Consider the following 18,690-nt stretch of genomic DNA (forward strand, 5'->3'; position numbering starts at 1 on the left):
GGCTCAAAGCACAATTCATACATACGGTCGGTGTCTGGCATTTTTTTTCATGTGCAACAGTATGACCTGGTTATTTAAGAGGGTTATTTAAGAGGATGAAAGACATTACAAAAGATGCGGTAAAAAGTATTTCCATTCTGGAGAAGTGCCCCGGCCAGCCTTTGTACTTGTGTGATTTCAGTGTGGCATGAAAATACATTCTATACCGTGTGTGATTATACTTGAGCCACAAACATGAGTGCTCCATCGGCTCCAGTCATGAGCCCGGAGAGCTCGGCATGAATAATGACTACCCTGTGACTCACGTATTCACGCCATTTTTTGGGTTTTTTTTTTAAAAAAGAAACCATGTCACACCTTTGTTTGCTGTGATGTGGTGACCTGACCCAGTAACATCGCTCCCTTTCACTGCAGTTTTTTTTCTTCTCTCTTCATGCAACGCTACACAAAAAGCACTCGAAAAATTAAAGCTGGTTTTATCATTTTTATTTTTTTATTCTCAGTTAAGTGGCTGGTCATGTTTTATTACACATACAATAATGAGGAGGGTGTTTACATTCATTCCCAGGATCCATTCAAAGAAATAATAAAAAAAAAACAACAAAAAAAAAGAACACGACACGGCACTCTTGAGGCTCAAGCGCATGCAAACAGTAGGAGGTGGGGAGGGGAGGGGAGGGCGGGAGGCGAACGCTGCACATCACTCACGTCTGCTTTTGGAAGATGGATGCAACAGCTCAAGTGGTGATGCCTGACTCTCCTTTTTTTATTTTAATTTTACAGAAAAACTTGCACAGTCTCAAGGAACATTTTATAATGTGCCACAGAGTTAGTTACAGAGCACCTTTTTGAAATTGTGTGTTGTTGTTTTTTCATAATTATAGTCAATAAAGAAAACACAGTACATCGTATTTGGTAGTCGGGGCGGAAAGGCACTTATTGCTGCTCTACAGTATGTTTGCATAGGATACAAAGACAAAGATGAGGCCTAAAGTAGACTACAATAAAGCATTGAGGAAAAGCCTGAATCTGGCATCATGCTGCAGCTCCAACACCCCGCCTCAGATTCAGTGCACTAGGACGTAATTTAGTTAAATACGGAAACAGTAAATTAATCCTTTCATTATCTCGTGGATTTTTCAAATGTTCAATGCCAGTTGCAGAAAATTGATTTAGAAGGTTTAGAAATGTAACTTTTTCGCCACAACATCCACGGCCGGCCCTTAGGCCCCATGATGACAAACACATAGATCCACATTCACGACAGGACACTTAACTACAGCTGAGACATGAAGGAAGGAAAACGCGCCTGGCTCTCACATTAACGCCAAAAACGTGTTAAGTCGTTCACAAAACAACGCGCAGACACTGGTGTACGTCGAGAGAAGGGGGTGTGCACAGAGGGGGTGACAAAGACGGCACGACGAGACAGAAAACCGCTCTTTTTTTTTTTTTAAATAAACCGAATCCACCCGGCCTTTCATCCAACCAGAAAGCGGCAATGACGGTCAAGTCAGTCGGACTTGCACCGGCCCTAACCTTCTGCTGCTCCGGGTCGGCTTCAGTTTGGCCACCGTTTGTTAGAGAAACAAAGACATCCACAGAAGCCTAAAAAATTATAAATACATTTATATATATATATAAGGACAGAGAGAGAGAGAAGAGAGAGCCATAATGAGGTGGGAGGGGGGGTCATTCAGGCTGCACATGTGAGCGGCTTCAGGATCAACTTCAGCAAAACATTTCACACCGGTGATGATGACTGCACAGACTTAAGCACAACGCATGCAGGGTAGGTAGGTGGGTGGGTGGGGGAAACAGATTGTGTCGCTATCTACCAGCCAAAATAGTGGTTGGGGGGGCAGTAATAGGGGGAGATCAGGGTTTTAGCAAACATTAGAGTGTTAACAGAGGCGTGGGGGGAGGTGTGTGACAAGATTTCCTCCTTTTTCTTCCTCTTTTTTTTTTGTCCCCCTGTGCTCTTGAACATCTGCCCTCGTGCTGTTGGAAACGGTTGTAGACCTCAGCGTTTGGCTGGAGAAGCACTCCTGCTTCCCTGCGTAACAGACAAGACACATCGGATGAAATACGACGGGTGTGCCTCAGCGTGGAAGGACTACACTGATGTTTTTTGGAGTCCGGCCCATGGTCATTTCACCTAGCTTAGCGAGTGATGAAGGCATTTGCCTCATCAGACCGCTTTCTCTAGAGGCCCGGCCAACACTTAAGCAAAAAAGCAAGTAATACGTAATTGTAGCCAATAACTTCTGACAGCAAAATTTCAGCCTTCAACGTTGATGATGGTCATTATGAGTCATCATCCATTTCAAAATATTAGCTGTCTGGATTAGCTGTCACCGCTCTGCCTTTAGGGAAGAGCAGATGGAGCAGTTCATCAGGTTTCATTGGCTCTTTTACCAGTCACACGTAATTAAATTAAGTAACCCTCCAATTTTTTTTTTTTTTTAGTTCTTGGCAAAAAATGAGACCACAGGCTTAACATCGAAAAGTCAGTGTAGTCGTTTCATCTAAGCATTCGACAGGTTTGTTAGTGTGCAGTTTTTCAAGCCTGTGCAGTGATTCACAGGTACAGAAGATGATTTTTTTTATGATTAAATGATATACAGATATGACATGTACTAAGCAGAACTTATGAGAATGTCAAACATATGTACAAATAAAATGCCATACCAGGTCAGCATTGTGAAAGAAGTCACAATAAGTCATAATAATGTCATAAAAAAGAAAATATAGTAAATATAGAAAGAAAGAAAGAAAGAAAGAAAGAAGGAAAGAAAGAAAGAAGCAAAACATTATCTAAAAGTTAAAAAATGCATAAATATATAAAATGTATTTTTTTTTTTTTTTACAAATTACTAAAGTAAGAGAGATAAAACAAATTTCTAAGTTTATAAAACAAAAAAAGGGGGAAAGTGAGTCAAACTGTAATTTTATTTCTGTTCTTTTGGTGGAGAAGAATATTCACATGAGAGTCAGTTTTTGACAGTCAACAATGTGATGTGACGATGAGAAATTATGCTAAAAACATTTTTTAAATTGAAATTATAGCAAAACAAAAAAGTATATGTGCGTGAAACAATAAAACATGCTTTTGTTTTCTATGGCAAAATATGAAAAATGAAACAAATGTATGAGAACGTAAAAGACAAAAAAAATGTAAAAAGTTTGTTAAACATTTGCACAAGAGAGTCAAAAATACTAAATTTAAAAAAAAGAATCGCCCATTGTCAGCTGGTTCCAGCTCTCCCATGACCCTCGAGAGGATAAACAGTAATAAATAATGGATGGATGATGGATGGTTTACTAAGAAACGAATTGAATCAGGTAAGGGGTTAAAACAAATGTATGAGAAAGTAAAATACAGTTACGACAAAGTAGTAGTATAAAGACAATAATAGGAGAGAGCAAATGGAAATATTACGAGAAAGGAAATCATAACAGAAGTAAAAAGCCGATTAATCCCACTGAGTCACTATGGGATGACTCACAGGTCTTTTTTTAATGCTCAGAATATTGTTTATGTGGGGTGTTCCTAGATCATTTGGCATTAAGGAGGAATAAACATTGTGCGGTAGGAGCTGTTCTTTGTGATCATGGATCCTTCAAAGTGTGTTTTTTCATTGCGGTTTTTCAGGCCTTTAAGAGTCAAAGGTTCAGAGTTTTCCATTAGTTTCTTTTTTGTTTTGTTTTTTTGTCCCCAGAAGTTTCAGATCAGACATCCTATTTGATCACAGAGCAGTCACCGAGACTCCATTGTGCTATTTTCCCTCCTACTCCCTCACCCAGATAAAAAAAAGAAAAGAAAAAGAGTGTATACGATTCTGAAAGGCGGAAAAGATTATACAAATGAGACAAATCTTTATGGATTGCTTAAGAAGATAATCCATATTGTGGGAAGCTTTTTACTCCTCCTCATAAAATGAGGGCTGTAGATGGAGCTTTTGTTCTTGTCATTTCGGATGAAATTCATTATCTGTCCCGAAAGAGGGAAAACTCAATACACAGCACTTAGATTTAAATCTCAAATTGAAAGCAGAAAATGAATGGAAATGAAGTGTGAAATGTTAATTAAAAGTTCATATGTCTTTATGCTCATTTCCATTTGGACCGCAATGGCGCTTATGTGCGGAAGAAATGGAAGTGATGGCGTGATGGCACTGAGTCAGCGCTAATTAGTGGTATCACAAAGATTCGAAATAGTCCCAGAAGTCCGTCGTCTCAAGAGCTGTTTACTCGCTCGCAGCTTAGTGACAACGATTTAGCTGTGTAGAAGGGGATGCAGCCCTGGGGGAAATGTGGATTTCTCTCCTCCCTCAGTAATTGCTAAACTAATCAAAGGTGCAGTTAAGAGTGGCTGCCTCATTAAAACCTGACTGGCGTTAAGTACAAAAGCCAACCACTACTTTTCGTGACGTATGAAAACAAAACAACTTATGAGGAGTTTCTCTGCAAAGTGGAAAGTCAAGCGGGTGTGAATACGGCCGTATGAAGTAAGCGCTAAATGAATACGTGCTGAAAGGTTGGCTTGCAGAGTTACGCAGCTTCAGACTGAATGTCCCGGAACTTTCAACGTGGGAGTTTGAAAACTTCATTTCGCTGAGTCACAGCAGGAGCACAGAGTCACCGCTTCCAACTGTGCTCAGAGCAGTTCTGGCATTTCATGTCTGGGGGCTTTTTCGTGAGCAAAACTCTGGCTTCAACCTACTACAGTGAAGACTTGAAAAACTATGTTGAACATTTACAGTAACAACCTGTTATCTCATCACTGGCAATGTTTGTGTTTACACACCGTCTTGCTAGCAGAGGTTTCTTGCTCGTTTAGCCTAGCTTTACTCGCTTTAGCTAGCAGATGTCGCAGAACTTTGGCATGTGTTTATGAGTTTAAACATCCTATTTAGTATTTATGGGCAGTCTATGCAACTATTTTGTCGAACACATTGCAGTGTAATTATGAAAGAATATATTTAATACTTTATTTTTTTTAAGCTGTAAGCTTTGTATTAGCGCATGTTAGCAAACATTTGGCAAATTCACACCCTGAGCAGACATGAAGTGACATTAGCTTGTGACGGCAATTTCCTGCCAATAGTCCCGTGATTTATTTTATTTTATACATAGATATTTTTTTATTTTGCTGTGTTTATGGCGTCTCATTGCTAACCTTAACCAGCTAGGTTTTAAGCTAACCGCTAGTTTACTGTTTTTCTGCAGCGAAAAACACTTAGATAAAAATGTGTTTTATTCTCTGTTAATTTAACATCAGCAACATACTGTACATTTATCGACTAACAACAACTTTTTTTAAAAAAAGTTTAAAATCTTATTATGGGACACCATTTAGCCTATTTAGAACTAAAATTCTGAATAGTTAAACCCTGTACTGTCAAAAAATAGACTTCTACGGGATGCAGTTTGTACTTTGCAGTTTGTTTTTTGCCCTTTTAACCATGAAAATTAACTAAATAAGGAAGTTAATGTAATTTCATAGAAAAATTAAAAAACAACAACAACATTACAGGACTTGAATAATAACTTTTTCAGGTATACTACTTTGTGAGTCCAAGGAGACTGCAACGCTTGGCAGGTGATCGATGATACTGCATAACGCTGTTTAGATTATACATACAGGTATATTATGCACAAGCAGCTTTGTTTTCCTTGAAAGGCAGGTAGAGTGTGTTAGCCACAGCCCCTCTAAACACTTATCAGACCTGGATCTACTATCTTCAGCATGATTATATCAGCACTGGCGTAAAGCTCGTAGCATGCATGAGGCTCAATCTTGTCTCTAAAAGCATCTGATTATTCTGCCGCTGGCTGCCGTAGTAATTAGATTATGATGTCTTCTAAGCGTATCAATGTTGAACAAATGTGCAGTGCGTTAAAATCAAGTATCCCTCCATCACGGATCAGTTACTCACTCGGTTGCTGATCACATCACTGAGGCAGAAGAGAAAACAGGGGGCAAGACAGTGATTAGGAAAAGAAAAATTAGTGATTTCATTTCCAGGAAAGACTTGCAGTGCGGAGAAGACACTGGGAAATAACAGAGTGTTTGACAAGCATTTTTTTTTTGTGTGTGTGTGTGTGTTTTGTTTTTACCATTTTGAAGATCCTAGTCAGGGAGCCTTTGCCGTCCCCTGCGCTGGCCTTCTTGCCTTTAGACTGTGACTTCTGCTGGCCCTGGAGAGAAGGAGTCAACCTATGTTAAGTTCAGCATCGGATTCATTTTCAGTTCAGTTTAGTACAGAGTGGCGAGAAATTCAAACAGTTACGAGAGAAGAGAATAAAACACATAAGACCCTCGTCTCCAGGCCTGTGCTCAGGAGTGATGGATCGGTGTGCTCTCCGAAACCCCCAAATATTGGAGCGCCACTTGGTATCGATTGCGGCGCACTCCAATTCTGCCCTACTTTTGCAGTATAATTGTGTCCCACTTCAGGCAAGAATCTTCCTCCAAGTGCTTGAATTATGCATGAGCTATAAAAAGCTACAAAGCAGCAAGTTTTCTGCTCGTAGGAGAGAGAAATTCATTGCACAACGTTCAGCTTTCTGAAAACATGCACAAGTCAGACACACGGTGTCTGGTTATCATCATGTCGACATGTTGGGTGTTTAAATATATGACAGCAAATGCAAAACTACCAAGCTCTTGTAGAGATCTTGAAGATTTATTCAGTTTTAGCAAACCAGAAAAATGTGTTATCGGCACTTGGGCACAACCGCCTATAGTGACTTTGTCCTTTCAAGTAGAAAAATTTACTTTTAGACTTGTTTTTAAACCAGTTTCCAGTTTGAGTTTCCTCCTGGTGAAAAGCTCTTAGGGACTGTTTAAAAATTACTGGAGCGGACAAACTTACTGCAGAGACAAAAACAAATAAATCTATATATAATTTCTCAATGGGAAACCAGATTGCACCTTTGTGGACAATCGCATAAGTAAATGTTGTCTTTTTTGAATTCATGCAGCAATGAATGATGCTGCAATGAAATGCAACTTCAGTACGAGGAAATAAATAAGAATGACCCCAGTTCCTTTTTGTTCGCTCCTTTTCCCCTTGCCAGCAACTTTTGTACAGTCCCTTAGTTGAGTCTGGTTTCCCCATTTTACCCACAAACCACCCTTCCTCACACTCTGTTATTATGAATATCCACTGTACACACATGATATGGATAAGTCAGCCTGCATTGCCACAAAATGGACATAAATGGACTGAAGCCAGGAGGAAATGAGGGTGTTATCACCGATGTATGGACAGATTACAAAGGCCTAAGTGGTTGATGGTGAGTAAATGGAACGAGAGCCACAGGCGTCATGTGGTTTGAGAGGATGACCCCACTTACACCTTCAAGTTTAATTAGGCATGATACCTCCGGGTTTTTTTTGTTGTTTTGTTTTGTTTTATTTTTCATTTTCTAACCACCTACCAGGCCCATCTTGGCTGCTAGTCCTCTCCACTGGATGTGCAGAGAGACAAGAGACAAGGACAAGAGGCAGGGGGGAGAGGAGACAAAAGGAAAAAAACAAAAAGAAAAACTTGTGTCTTACTCAGCGCAAAGGCAGGATGGGAAGGAGAGGAGGCAGGTGGGAGAGTCCGTCCGGAGGGAGGGGAAGGAGTCACAGGGTCACAGTGGGTGAAGGAGCAGAGGAGGAGCAGATATGAGGGGAGGGGGGAAGAGAGAGGAGCAAGGCAGATGCTCACATTGGAAAGAGCACACATTTAGAGACATTCATCTGCAACAAAGCTAAACACATAGAACATGTATTGGCTATCTGCCTGTAAACTGCCTGAACTGTAAGTGTCGAATCCTTTATTAGGGATCAGTGAGCAAAGCAGTATCTACCACCCGTCAGCCACAACATTAAAACCACTGACAGGTGAAGTGAATAGCACTGGCCATCTCGTCACAGTGCAGCGTTCTGTTGGGAAACGTCCCTATGTGTTACTTTAACTTACAGTATAGCATCTAACTAAAAATTGCCGCAAACCAAGCACAACTAGACGCCCCCCCATGGCTAAAGCTTCCCTCAGCAGGACCGTGAACCCCACCAACCCTGCAAGAATTTCTCATGACAAAGACCCCAAGGCACTGACTCCTAAATCCCCAGATTCTAATCTGATTGAGCAACCGCAGGATGTGTGGGAACCATGCAGGAACCTCAAGAGCTAAAAAGAAATGAGACCAACATGGAAGACCCAAAAACGGGAGACCACGGGAGACTACTTGAGACTGGTTTGGAAAAAAGAGGAGTGAATTCCAACTTCATACACAAATAGATAACCTGTTTTTGTCTCTGCAGTAAATTTTTCCCTGTCTATGGAAATTATACTGTTCCATTTTTAAATAGCTCACCCGTTGACCGTCCTTAAACTTTTGCATGATTATGGGTCAAGGCCATTTTTGAATTAGCCAGGAAACAAGCAGAGTCAGGGTGCTTTCACACGTAGGTCGTTGTTCCCCCTTTTAGGCTGGTGTGAACTCAGCTATCACACTCAGTTCCAGAACAAATGAACCGAGCTCAGCTCAGTTAGAGAGCGTGGTCTCAGACTGGTTGCAATCGCTCCCTAGAGCGGTATGTTTGCAGTGTGAACAACCGTAGCAGTTTACCAGAGGTATCTGGGAGCAGCAGTCCTCCTTCTCATCGTACATACATAAACATCGTTTTCTACGTTATAGCCTTCATGCTCGGTTAACCTGAACATGCCCACACTCTCTGCTGATGCTCCATTTTCGATTTCCTGTAGCACAAAGACCACAAAGTTCACAGTTTGCTGTTTGCAAGAACATAGTGTTGACGGCGTATCATAACGTTGTCTAAATTTCCCTGTGAACATGAACTGAACTGAGATTAAATGCAAACTTGTAACAGTGTTGCATCCATTATTCTCTGAATCGGAACGGAAAATAGGTGCAGAGGAAACATGGTCAGATCCTGATAAAATGGCGCGGGCTGGAGTCAAGATACCGAGCTTCAAAACTGCTCTTCAGGAATCCGAGCAACAAGAGCACACCTTCAGAAGTCCTGTGTACAGGCCCCAAGGAGGTCTACGCAATATTTTGGAGGTGGTTTTAATGCTGTGGCTGATGTGGTTACGACTGTAACGTAACCGGTTGTCAGTGAGTCGGCCCTCCAGTAATTGCCTAAAACTAGTTCTAATGGAACACTGTGATCTATTGTTTTTAACATAAATACTCATAAATACGAGGATTCATTGAGATGCACCGTCTTTCTTGAACCCTCCTTTGCGGGACCTAGACGCCGTAACCTACGCAAGTAGCCAACGCCGGTGCTAGCCATTTACACTTGTGGGCTCGTCAGTCTGGCTTGGCTTTCACCGTGGCCTCTGCGTTAACTTAACGCAGAAGCATAAACTGCCTATTACTGACTGTATATCAGTATTCTCAGGAACACGATGGGATTTATAGAACATATCCATGTGTGCTCGTGATCTTCAACAATGTAAATCAGACTCACCCTAGACTTGGGAGGGGCGGGGGACACCTGCAGAAGTAATGGTAACAGAAGGCAAAGAGGTTTTGACAGAGTTAGTCACAGAAATAGCAGAGCGAAGACATAAACATGAAAGAACAGCGCGCGTTTGCTGAAGCACTTTTTAGCGAGCGAGCGTTCAAGAGGTGCAGCACAATTCATTTTCAGGGTTACTCACGATCGTGCGGAAGAAATGGACCACGGCGTTCTCTGCTCCGCGCTTACGTGGGGAGGTGGCAGAGGCTTTCTGAGGGCCTGGAGAGAGGGCACCTCGGAAAGAGCCCTGCGAAGTAGAGGAACAGTAGACCTACTCGTTAGATGTGCACTCACTCATCTCGGGGTCCTGCAACTCTTGAAAGCCATGTTTCATAAGGCTTTAGTTCAAAGCTTTTACAGTGAACTCAACAATAAAACACAATGCTGTGTCCAACTTACCTGGTGGATGATGGGCACAAATACACCAGAGTCACAAAATGACTCATATTAAAACAGAATTCTGACATAATTTTTTAATGGTCGGTTGTTTACCTGAAATATAAATGACACATTTTGCATTGGATATAAAAATGATTAGCAGTTAATGTAAGAATGTGCGATAACAAGAACTTGTCCCATCACCTACCGTGAATGATTATCCTGCCTTTATATGGTTTAATCGCATAACGCTGCAACACTTTAACAACGGCTTAACAATTAAAAATAAGTTAAGATAAATGCTCTTTGTGCACGTACCTCTGCAGTGGACGGATAGCATGAGTGTTAGTGTGCTCACTGCAAAGGACGCTGCTCGTTTCAAATGTTTGCCTATTGGCAGTTTTCACCTCCTGATCCGATGCATTTACAGAAGCCACTCAAAAGCGTTCCGCCGAATTAAAGTCTTTACTCTCGAAAAGTCATGCAACTCATTCAGAAGTGGCGGCTGGGATGCGACTGCTCTTCAGCCATCGGGAGCATTAATAGCAGCCTCGTACTGAAAAACAAACCTCGCACCTCATTAACCTTTAGTGGCACAACCTTTGGCTGCGACTCATTAAAAGCGAATTAAAATGGTGCAAAATGAGCAGTGAAGTCGTGGGTGTTTTTCACAGTGCTGCTGGTGCTTTCTTGTCGAGGGGTTGATCTTGGCAAAGAAAAGCGTGGTTATCGGTTTAAAAGAAAGGAGAAAAAAAAGTGGTGCATTTGAAAAAAAGTTAAGTCATGCAAAACAGCACAGAGATATAAAGGGTACGTACACCATTAACAACCCGCAGCCCACCATAGGGAAAACCTACTCCACCTACCTACTCAGTAGGTTCAGTCTTTTCATCCATGTCTGTGACCCCTTTAATGTAACAGGAAAATGTGTGGTTGTGTGTCTTTATGTAAGCGTATGTGGGGTTGATACACATCCATTACCTCACATCAAAGAACCTTAAGGTAACCCGAAATGGAGGGGCGGTGGGATGCCTCATTGCCACTGCCATTACACAACATGACACACGTGTAGTGGGTTTTGTTAAGCTGGGCCTACAGATAATTAAATCTAAATAATTTGCAACGGTTCCTCTTATCTGTCATTGATATCAGTGGGTCCACCCCCCTACTAATGATGTCCTCTTGCATGGACTTGCTTGATTCTCTATGTGATTCTCCTTCTTTTTTTTTTTTTTTGTGCATGTCCGTCTCTGCAGGTCCTGCAAATGATGGGAAATGGAGTCGCAAATGAAAAGAAGTCGAGGAAACAGAGTGGCCTCAGTGACCGTGCCTTTTATTTTTGGCGGAGAGCGGAGGAGAAAAACAAAATGTGAGGGATGGAAGAGGAAACAAGAGATCAAATTATTCGGGCTGGAATTGTGCTGGTACAGTCTCAATTTCAGCCAGTTGTCCCTTTGATGTGGATGAGCCTCCGCTCTCTCTGTTTGTTCTCTCTGTTCTGTTCTCTTCCTCTTCTTTATTTTTCCATTCGGGGGAAAGAAAAAAAAGAGGTGGCAAGATGATTCGGAATACGTTCTTTATCCGCTCTCAGGAGGCTGAATTATTTCACTGCTGCACGTGCATTGAAATGTCAGGTGAATATGATGTATATTATAAAAAATAAATAAAAAATGGGGACACCATTAAGCTCCTGGCATGCGGTGCTGATAAGTGTTATTTTTCATTTGATTTATTTATTTTATCAAGCCCTGGTCAGCTATCAGGACTCCTTCTATAAAATTTGTACTTCAATAGCGTCTTTGAAAAGAGGTACGTTGCAATCACTGATGCCTGTTTGATGTCTGAAGAGAAATGGGTTCAGGTGTGTGTGTGAGAGACAAGAAAGAGTTCATTTTCCCAAACATCCAGAAACACACTGGCTTTTTTTTTTTTGTGCTGCCAGGACTGTCTACATGTCAAACTGTTTGTCCGGTGTCGTGACACCGTTTCCTGGTTTCTTCAGTCACAGTCAGTGCTTGCACTCTTCTTATTCTTCAGGTATTTTTTTATTTGTAAAGCAAGGAGACAGAAAAGATTGACTGATTTTGTGGATTTCCAAAAGCGAATATAGTTTGGATTTAAGTTGTTTTCTTGTCGAGAGCTGAGCTGGGTAGATGGAAGATACATAAAACGCCCCTCTCATACCCGCCGTCCATTATCCGTGAACCTACTGCACTTTGAGCTGCAGGGCTTGAACGCCGTTGAAGGTATATAGAGATGTATGCTTATTTATTTCCTTGTTGAAAGTTACTTACATTCAAACTACATTTTTTTTTCTCCTAAGACTTTTAGCGTATCCAAGCAACAGTAGGGCTTGAACGCCATTAAAGGTATATAGAGATGTATGCTTATTTATTTCCTTGTTGAGAGTTACTTACATTCAAACTACATTTTTTTTTTCTCCTAAGATTTTCAGTGTATCCAAGCAACGGTACAGGAAACTGCCAGGTTGATGAAACTAGAGGTGACGCCCAGTTTTAAATATTTCCAAATTCAGATTTAGAGAATCCACAATCCGCATTTTTAGAATAACACTTGATCAAATGAGACTTGGTAGACGACTGGGCCTACGCTGCTGTTTCTGCGGCTCTTGTTAGCAGCAAGCAGCTAATTTCGTAGTTAAAACTCTAAAATGATATGCTACACGACCAACACCAAATAACTGACTAATTTAGGTGAGTAGCTCATGAACGTAGTGGAGTTTTTGGCAGCTAGAGATACTTCCCTGACTGGTCGGTGGAGACCAAAGCGGAGCTAAAATGTGTAAACGTGACCATGAATGTGACTCCTAATAAATGCTAATATAACACCCTATCTGCTGGACGATCGCTGTCACCACATTGACTTTATCAGATTGAAAGAAGATAAACTTTTTAGCAGCTATAGTCATTTCTTAAGTCTTAGCATGTTGCTTCTCTTTCAGGAGTTTTTACATTTCCAGGGGTCATGTGTCACGAGCTGGATCAAAAGAAAGAAATCACGATTCAGGACGCCGCTACAGAGCATTCTTGCCCTGCAGTTTAATACAGCACAGGTCAGGTTAGAGGTCACGGCCCGGCCCGGAGTCGGCTGCATTATGGATGCTGCTTAATAATTGATCTTGAGCGGAGGGGAATTCGTGGAGATTCACGTCTGGGAATCATAAAGTAGTTTTCTAACTAGCTGCAGTCACTTCACGGTGCACATCTCAGAAAACTTGCACTCGACAAGTATTAAAAACTGCGCTGATGGTCTCCCGTATAGCCTGCCGTCAGAGGTCTGGAGAAAACATCCCTCTCTGCAACCTTCGCTCATTCATCTGTTACAGTTAGCTGCAGCCTGTCTGACTTCCCGTGTAATTTATACTGATGACATCCTTTCCGCTTCGCCCTGAACGTCGCGGGATGCTTCCCATCCATCATGGTGCGCTCTTGCTCGGGCAGGAGGGAGGAGGAGTAATAATAATTACGTTGAACTCTTGGGACTGTTTTTAGTTTATAGTTGCACTCTTCTAGATTCATGAACAGAGAAAGAGAGGGGCGGACAATCGATCGGGCTGACAAACACAGCGCTTTGTCTGGCAGTGTTGTAGATGCACAAACAACGGCAGCGGGAAGGCAATCAGGTCTTGTGCCTCGCAAGATCAAATACCATACTAAAAGGAGCCTCGTTAAGCCAGATCAGATTTATCAGATGGAAACAGACAAAAAAAAAAGGGACCGTGGAGAAATAATTGCGTGTAGAATTTGGGCTTTTGTCTTGTTTGGGCCAAAGGGGAAGGTGCTGTAACCTAGCAGGGGTTTTATTTTGAAAAGGCAGACATTCGCCACCATTTGAACGTGGTGGCACCTGCAGAGACTTTCAGTCTGCTTCCTCCTACGCCTCCTATGCCATGTGATCATGGAAAAATGTAATAGAGCAAGGGATCTTATAGATATAACTTATCTGTGCGTCTGTCAAGAAGCATATTTACTTCATTACAAATTTAAAATTGTTAGAAAGAATAAATCTGCAGCGCTCCCTCCCTCCCATTCTTATAATTTCCACATGGCCCTTTACAAATTATAAGCCTAAATCTATTCGCTAAGTAACACAAGCAACCAAAACCCACAAAGGAGACGCTTGAGCAATATTTGCATTTGCATAATTTCTCGAACTTGGGAGGCTACAAACCCGGGGAGGCTGCACCGTCCGCTTTCATGTGTGACTGATAAAGCAGGTCTGCCGTTATTTCCGCAGTATCAATCATTTGCAGCTTGAATTTAAATGACATTAAAATGCATAGCCGTCCAAAATCCCAGACAGTGTTTGTTTTTGCAGAGCAATAATTTCTCGTGCCCGGCTGTACTTATTTACCCCCACCCCTCGATCTAACCAAGAGATGAATACAAACACGCATTTTTGCATCTTAAGCAGAGAGGGAAAATGAGGCTCAATTTGGCGCAACGTCTGAGTTAAAGTCACAAACACTGTGACGCACTTTAAATACGCATTCAGTGACTCTCATAATGTGGGAATACGTCTCCGGGAAATGAGAACAATCATCTAGTGGGGAAGGCAGAATTTTGCTCTCTTTCTGCAGATGAACTGTTAGTAAAAGGTGTTTTCTTTTTTCTTTATGTGCAGACGGACACCAACGAGTCCAGCCATGCGTGCGTTGCTCAGCTCTATGATTGGAGATAAACAGCGGCTATGGTTTCCATTAAAATCTCTCTGATAACCCCCTTTTGCTTCGCAGTACGTGTATGTGATTAACGGACTGATCTGCAAAATAGATTCAGTTTATATATATATATATATATATATATATACATATGTGTGTATATATGTGTATATATATATATAAAGTTTTTTGCATTAGAACCGGCTGCTGGAGTCGCTTGGGGCTGAACACAGACATGAAAACTGCCACTTTAGAATGGAAGTAATGACAAATTAGAGTGTTACAAGTCGTTAGCGGAGAAACTAAAATGATTCATCACACTTTTTTTTTTTTTTTTTGTTAAAAACAGAAGGGAACAAAAAGAGAGAGACGTCAAGCCAAAAGCAATTAAAACAAAACAACCAGAGAGCAGAGGGTGTTGTTAAAGAGTTTTAATCAAGCAATAATCCAAAAAAAAAAAGCTCAGAACAGGATCAGGTTAGGAACAGGTCACCGGTCACAACAGATACAAACAGTTACAAGGCGTCACAGAGCAGCGGCGGGTCGGCACTGACCCCCACCGGCCTGCTTCACATAAACTCTCAGACTGGGTGTAAAAGACACTTGAACCTGAGGTGAGAAAACTGATGTGAGAGGGTGTCAGAGTCCCCCTCCTCCCCTCCTCCTCCCCTCCTCCTCCCCTCCTCCCATCCCTGACTCCCTCCATCCAAGACACTGCTGGGGTTACAATATCACAAAAAGTTTTGGTTTTGACAGTGAGCCGCTAAAAGCCTGACTCACACACACGCGCGTGCGCACACACACAAGTAATCACTCCTGTGCGGCCACTCAACAAATTTAAGATTCAAATTAAGACTTGGGAAAAAAATAAAAAATCCCCGTTCCTTATGAGTCTTCGTTTCTGCTTGAACAGCTAATGAACATGCAAACTCAATTTTCCCTCCAATTAGTGATCAAAAAAAAAGTGATCAAAAAAACCCCATTAGCTTTCAGATGCTGATATCCTGCTGTCATTTCGTGTCCTGAGACGTTAGTTTGTCTGTTTTTTTGTTTATTTTTGGCGTCATCCTACAACTTCAAGAACTTCTCTTTCTAAATAGCTTCATTTCAAATCCCAGACTCGGGGCTCAGACCGAAAAGCTATGCAAATAAGACAAGAGGACATTATAAAGCACAAGGGATCAGTGCGCGTAGATGGCTCCACACCTGCCGAGTATGAAAACAATCGGCCAACTAAGCATCCATATTCATAATCCAACGACGGGAAAAAAAACAAAACACTGACACAGTCGTTCCCATTAATACTGCAGCCTAGAAGTCAAAGCATGAATTAAGAATGTCTGTGGAAAATCTGTGCACACAGACCGGCAGGGTGGATGCGATTAATTAAGCTTAAAAAATATCCGTTTCTTGATGAGTTTCATCCGGAGGAATAAGGGTTTGCAGCAGAAAGTTAGTGCATGGTTTTTTGTTCTGTTTTTTTTTCTCTTTTTTTCTCTCACTAGAGGCAACGGAGGCGGGGCAGACCTGTCGTGTTCTTGAGATGTGAGCACTCATTGTTTGAAGGCAAATCCTCGGTGAATACATAAAATATATATTTGCACAACCTTGTTTTTAGCAAACTCGCCACTGGAACGAGGAATACGTACAACTCTGCGGCAAAAGGAGGAAAAAGTCAAACAAATACTGCAGCAAACCGGTGTCTAGCTTGACATCAAATAAACGAGTCAGAATTTGTTCTGTTGACATTTTTCCCTGAACATTTCAACAGCGAAATAATAATTTCTGATCAGCAGAACAGGCTGTAACATTTGTATATGTTTATATGTACCGTATATATATATATATAAAATCTTTCTTTTGTTATCCTGAATCTTACACTGAACACCATTTCATAGTTGGCATAAGGCGTGGGAGAAATGCATATTTTCATGCTGTTCAGTGATTTCTCTGCAATTATCATGCCAGAGCACCCTGATTAGCGCTCCGCAGGCTTCAAAACTCTGGACAAAAGAAAAAGATTAGAATCAGAAAGAATAGTTTTGTCCACAGGCTGCGGCGCGCCGTACCGCAGCTTTCATTTCAAACCATTATCGGAATTTAAGACAGTGGTCACAGCACTGATGGGACATTTAAAGATCCGAAATGTCTCAATTTCTTGCTTCTAAGAGAACTTTTAGGTTTAGCACGACGTCTCGGCATCAGCCTGCTGCGGCACTGTTGTCAGGACCAAAGCTTCAGCGACGACGTGAACTTAAGTGTCGGCGGAGAATTTGGTGCTGAAGCTGAAATGTCATCGCCACCTCCAGGGGGCATTGCGGAGAGCATCCCACGGAATAAAAGAAGGAGCGGAACCAGCAGGGCTGAGCAGCCTGATGCTTATTAGCTGTGACAGCAGTGCCAAGCTGCCCATCGTGTCTGGAAGTGGATGCCAGTGCGTCTAAACTGGTGGACAGACTGGTGTCACGAGGACAAATGAAACCTTCCTACAACAGTCGAGACGCACATTAAACCTAAAGCCTTTTCCTCTTCCCTTTGGCCTGATCTGTAAATTCTTACTATATATATATATATATATATATATATTAATGGTTGGAAAGCTGGCATCTGGACAGTACAATGCCTCATAATCATTTGCCTGCAAGACAAGATAAGCATATTCTTACTTTATAGGATGCAGGCTTTCATATATTCCCAAATCAGAGAGGATAATTGGCTTCTACGCTAATATACATATATATATCTCATTATTTGTTAATATACATCTTATATTTCTTTGATCATTTGTAGCATAACGTGATCTTTAACTCTGAAAGTGACTTAGCAGACTGCGCTATCGTGCAAACAGTAGTGAAGTACTTCCCTGCAGCCAGCATATCATGGGCGTTTTCAAGGAGAACTCAAGAGAAGTCGAAGAGTCTCCGAACAAAGCAGCTGCATGAACCCAGCGCCCCTGCAAGATCCACCGCAATCCACCTGCGCAACACCTTAACGGCACGGACAAGAGTTCCACAACGTCATCGCATAGAGAAGCGCCCGACCCGAGCCGCAGCCGCTCTCCAGTTTGACATATGTTCGAATAAACAGCGTAACGGCAGCAGCAACGCGTGAAGCGTCACGACATCACATCTACAGGTATGTTAAATTTAACTCGAGAGCAAGACGCTACCAATGTCAGTACCGTTCAAAAATAATAAACAGGACAATAAAGAAGAAGTCTTTAAATGATTCAGAATCACAGCCTCATTGGGATAAAAAAATAAAAATAGTATTAAGACAAATCCCCCCACCCAAAGTCATCATCCAGTGTTGATTCATTATCAGACACTTAATATGAATCGCAGGACAACGTCTGACTTCGGCTCACCACGAAAACAACAGTAAAACCAACGCAATTCCACATGACAAATATGTTTGCGGCAAATTTTACAATTAAAAAGAAAGTGGTTCTGGGAGCGAACCGGCAGAATGAACTGAGATACATAAGGAGGCTCGAGCTTTTCTGTACGCTTCCTCACCTTGCCCTTCCTCTTCTTGTCCCCTCCGAAGAACTTTCCAATCTGATCCAGGAGGCCGGGGTTCTTCTTCCTCCGGCCCAGCCCAAAGGCGGCCTGTGCAGAGCTGCTTGCGGATGCCATGGCTGTAGTAGCAGTTGGTAGTATACTTGTCAAGTGTGGGATTATTATTTTTTTTTGTCTCTCTCTTAAATGAGAGGGAGAAAAAAGACAGAGGAGGAAAAAGAGAAAAGAGACGAGAGGGAGGAGAAAAAAAAAAAAGCTAGCCTAATCTAGGTCCTGTTCGGGGCAATCCGAGCCGCACTCTGAAGCCGCTCCGCTGTGCTCCTGGATGGTCTGCAGCTCGTCCGATTCGGAGGGTCGCTCTTTGAAGGTGTTGTCCTCTCGCCCCGGGGCATCTCGGGAGAAGAGGCGGACCAGGTGGGGGCGTGGTGTGGCCTCGTCAGGGTCAGCTGTGCTGGCGGGGGTCCAGGGCTGGCGGGGGCCCTCAGCGCCCGTGGAGTCAGTCACCGCCGGCTTCTCCGAGACGCAGCCATTGTTCTGGTTCGCATCTGCCTCACCCAGGC

At 42.2% G+C, this 18,690-nt stretch overlaps 2 protein-coding genes across 3 annotated transcripts in view; both read right to left on the reverse strand.

Moving 5' to 3' along the window:
* Positions 1–525: 525 nt before the first annotated feature.
* On the reverse strand, positions 526–18,249 carry LOC311497435 (myelin basic protein-like). 2 transcript variants are annotated; one of them, XM_084557748.1, is made up of 6 exons: positions 18,128–18,249; positions 9,693–9,797; positions 9,500–9,526; positions 7,450–7,479; positions 6,124–6,204; positions 526–2,056 (listed from the first exon to the last, which is right to left on the reverse strand). In XM_084557748.1, the coding sequence occupies exons 1-6, from the start codon at positions 18,245–18,247 to the stop codon at positions 2,024–2,026; spliced, it is 396 nt and encodes a 131-aa protein (XP_084413874.1). In that variant the 5' UTR covers positions 18,248–18,249; the 3' UTR covers positions 526–2,023. The 2 variants fall into 2 exon arrangements, with proteins under 2 accessions (XP_084413874.1, XP_084413873.1); XM_084557747.1 differs by lacking the exons at positions 7,450–7,479; positions 9,500–9,526.
* A 1-nt stretch (position 18,250) lies between these two features.
* The window catches only part of LOC311497434 (myelin basic protein-like), a 49,566-nt gene continuing 49,126 nt past the window's right edge, over positions 18,251–18,690 (reverse strand). Inside the window, exon 4 of the mRNA XM_084557746.1 lies at positions 18,251–18,690. Coding sequence (XP_084413872.1) covers positions 18,392–18,690 — 299 coding nt within the window. The 3' untranslated portion in view covers positions 18,251–18,391.

This window comes from Chelon labrosus, assembly GCF_963514085.1.
Source record: "Chelon labrosus genome assembly, chromosome: 12".
NCBI classification, from domain to species: Eukaryota; Metazoa; Chordata; class Actinopteri; order Mugiliformes; family Mugilidae; genus Chelon; species Chelon labrosus.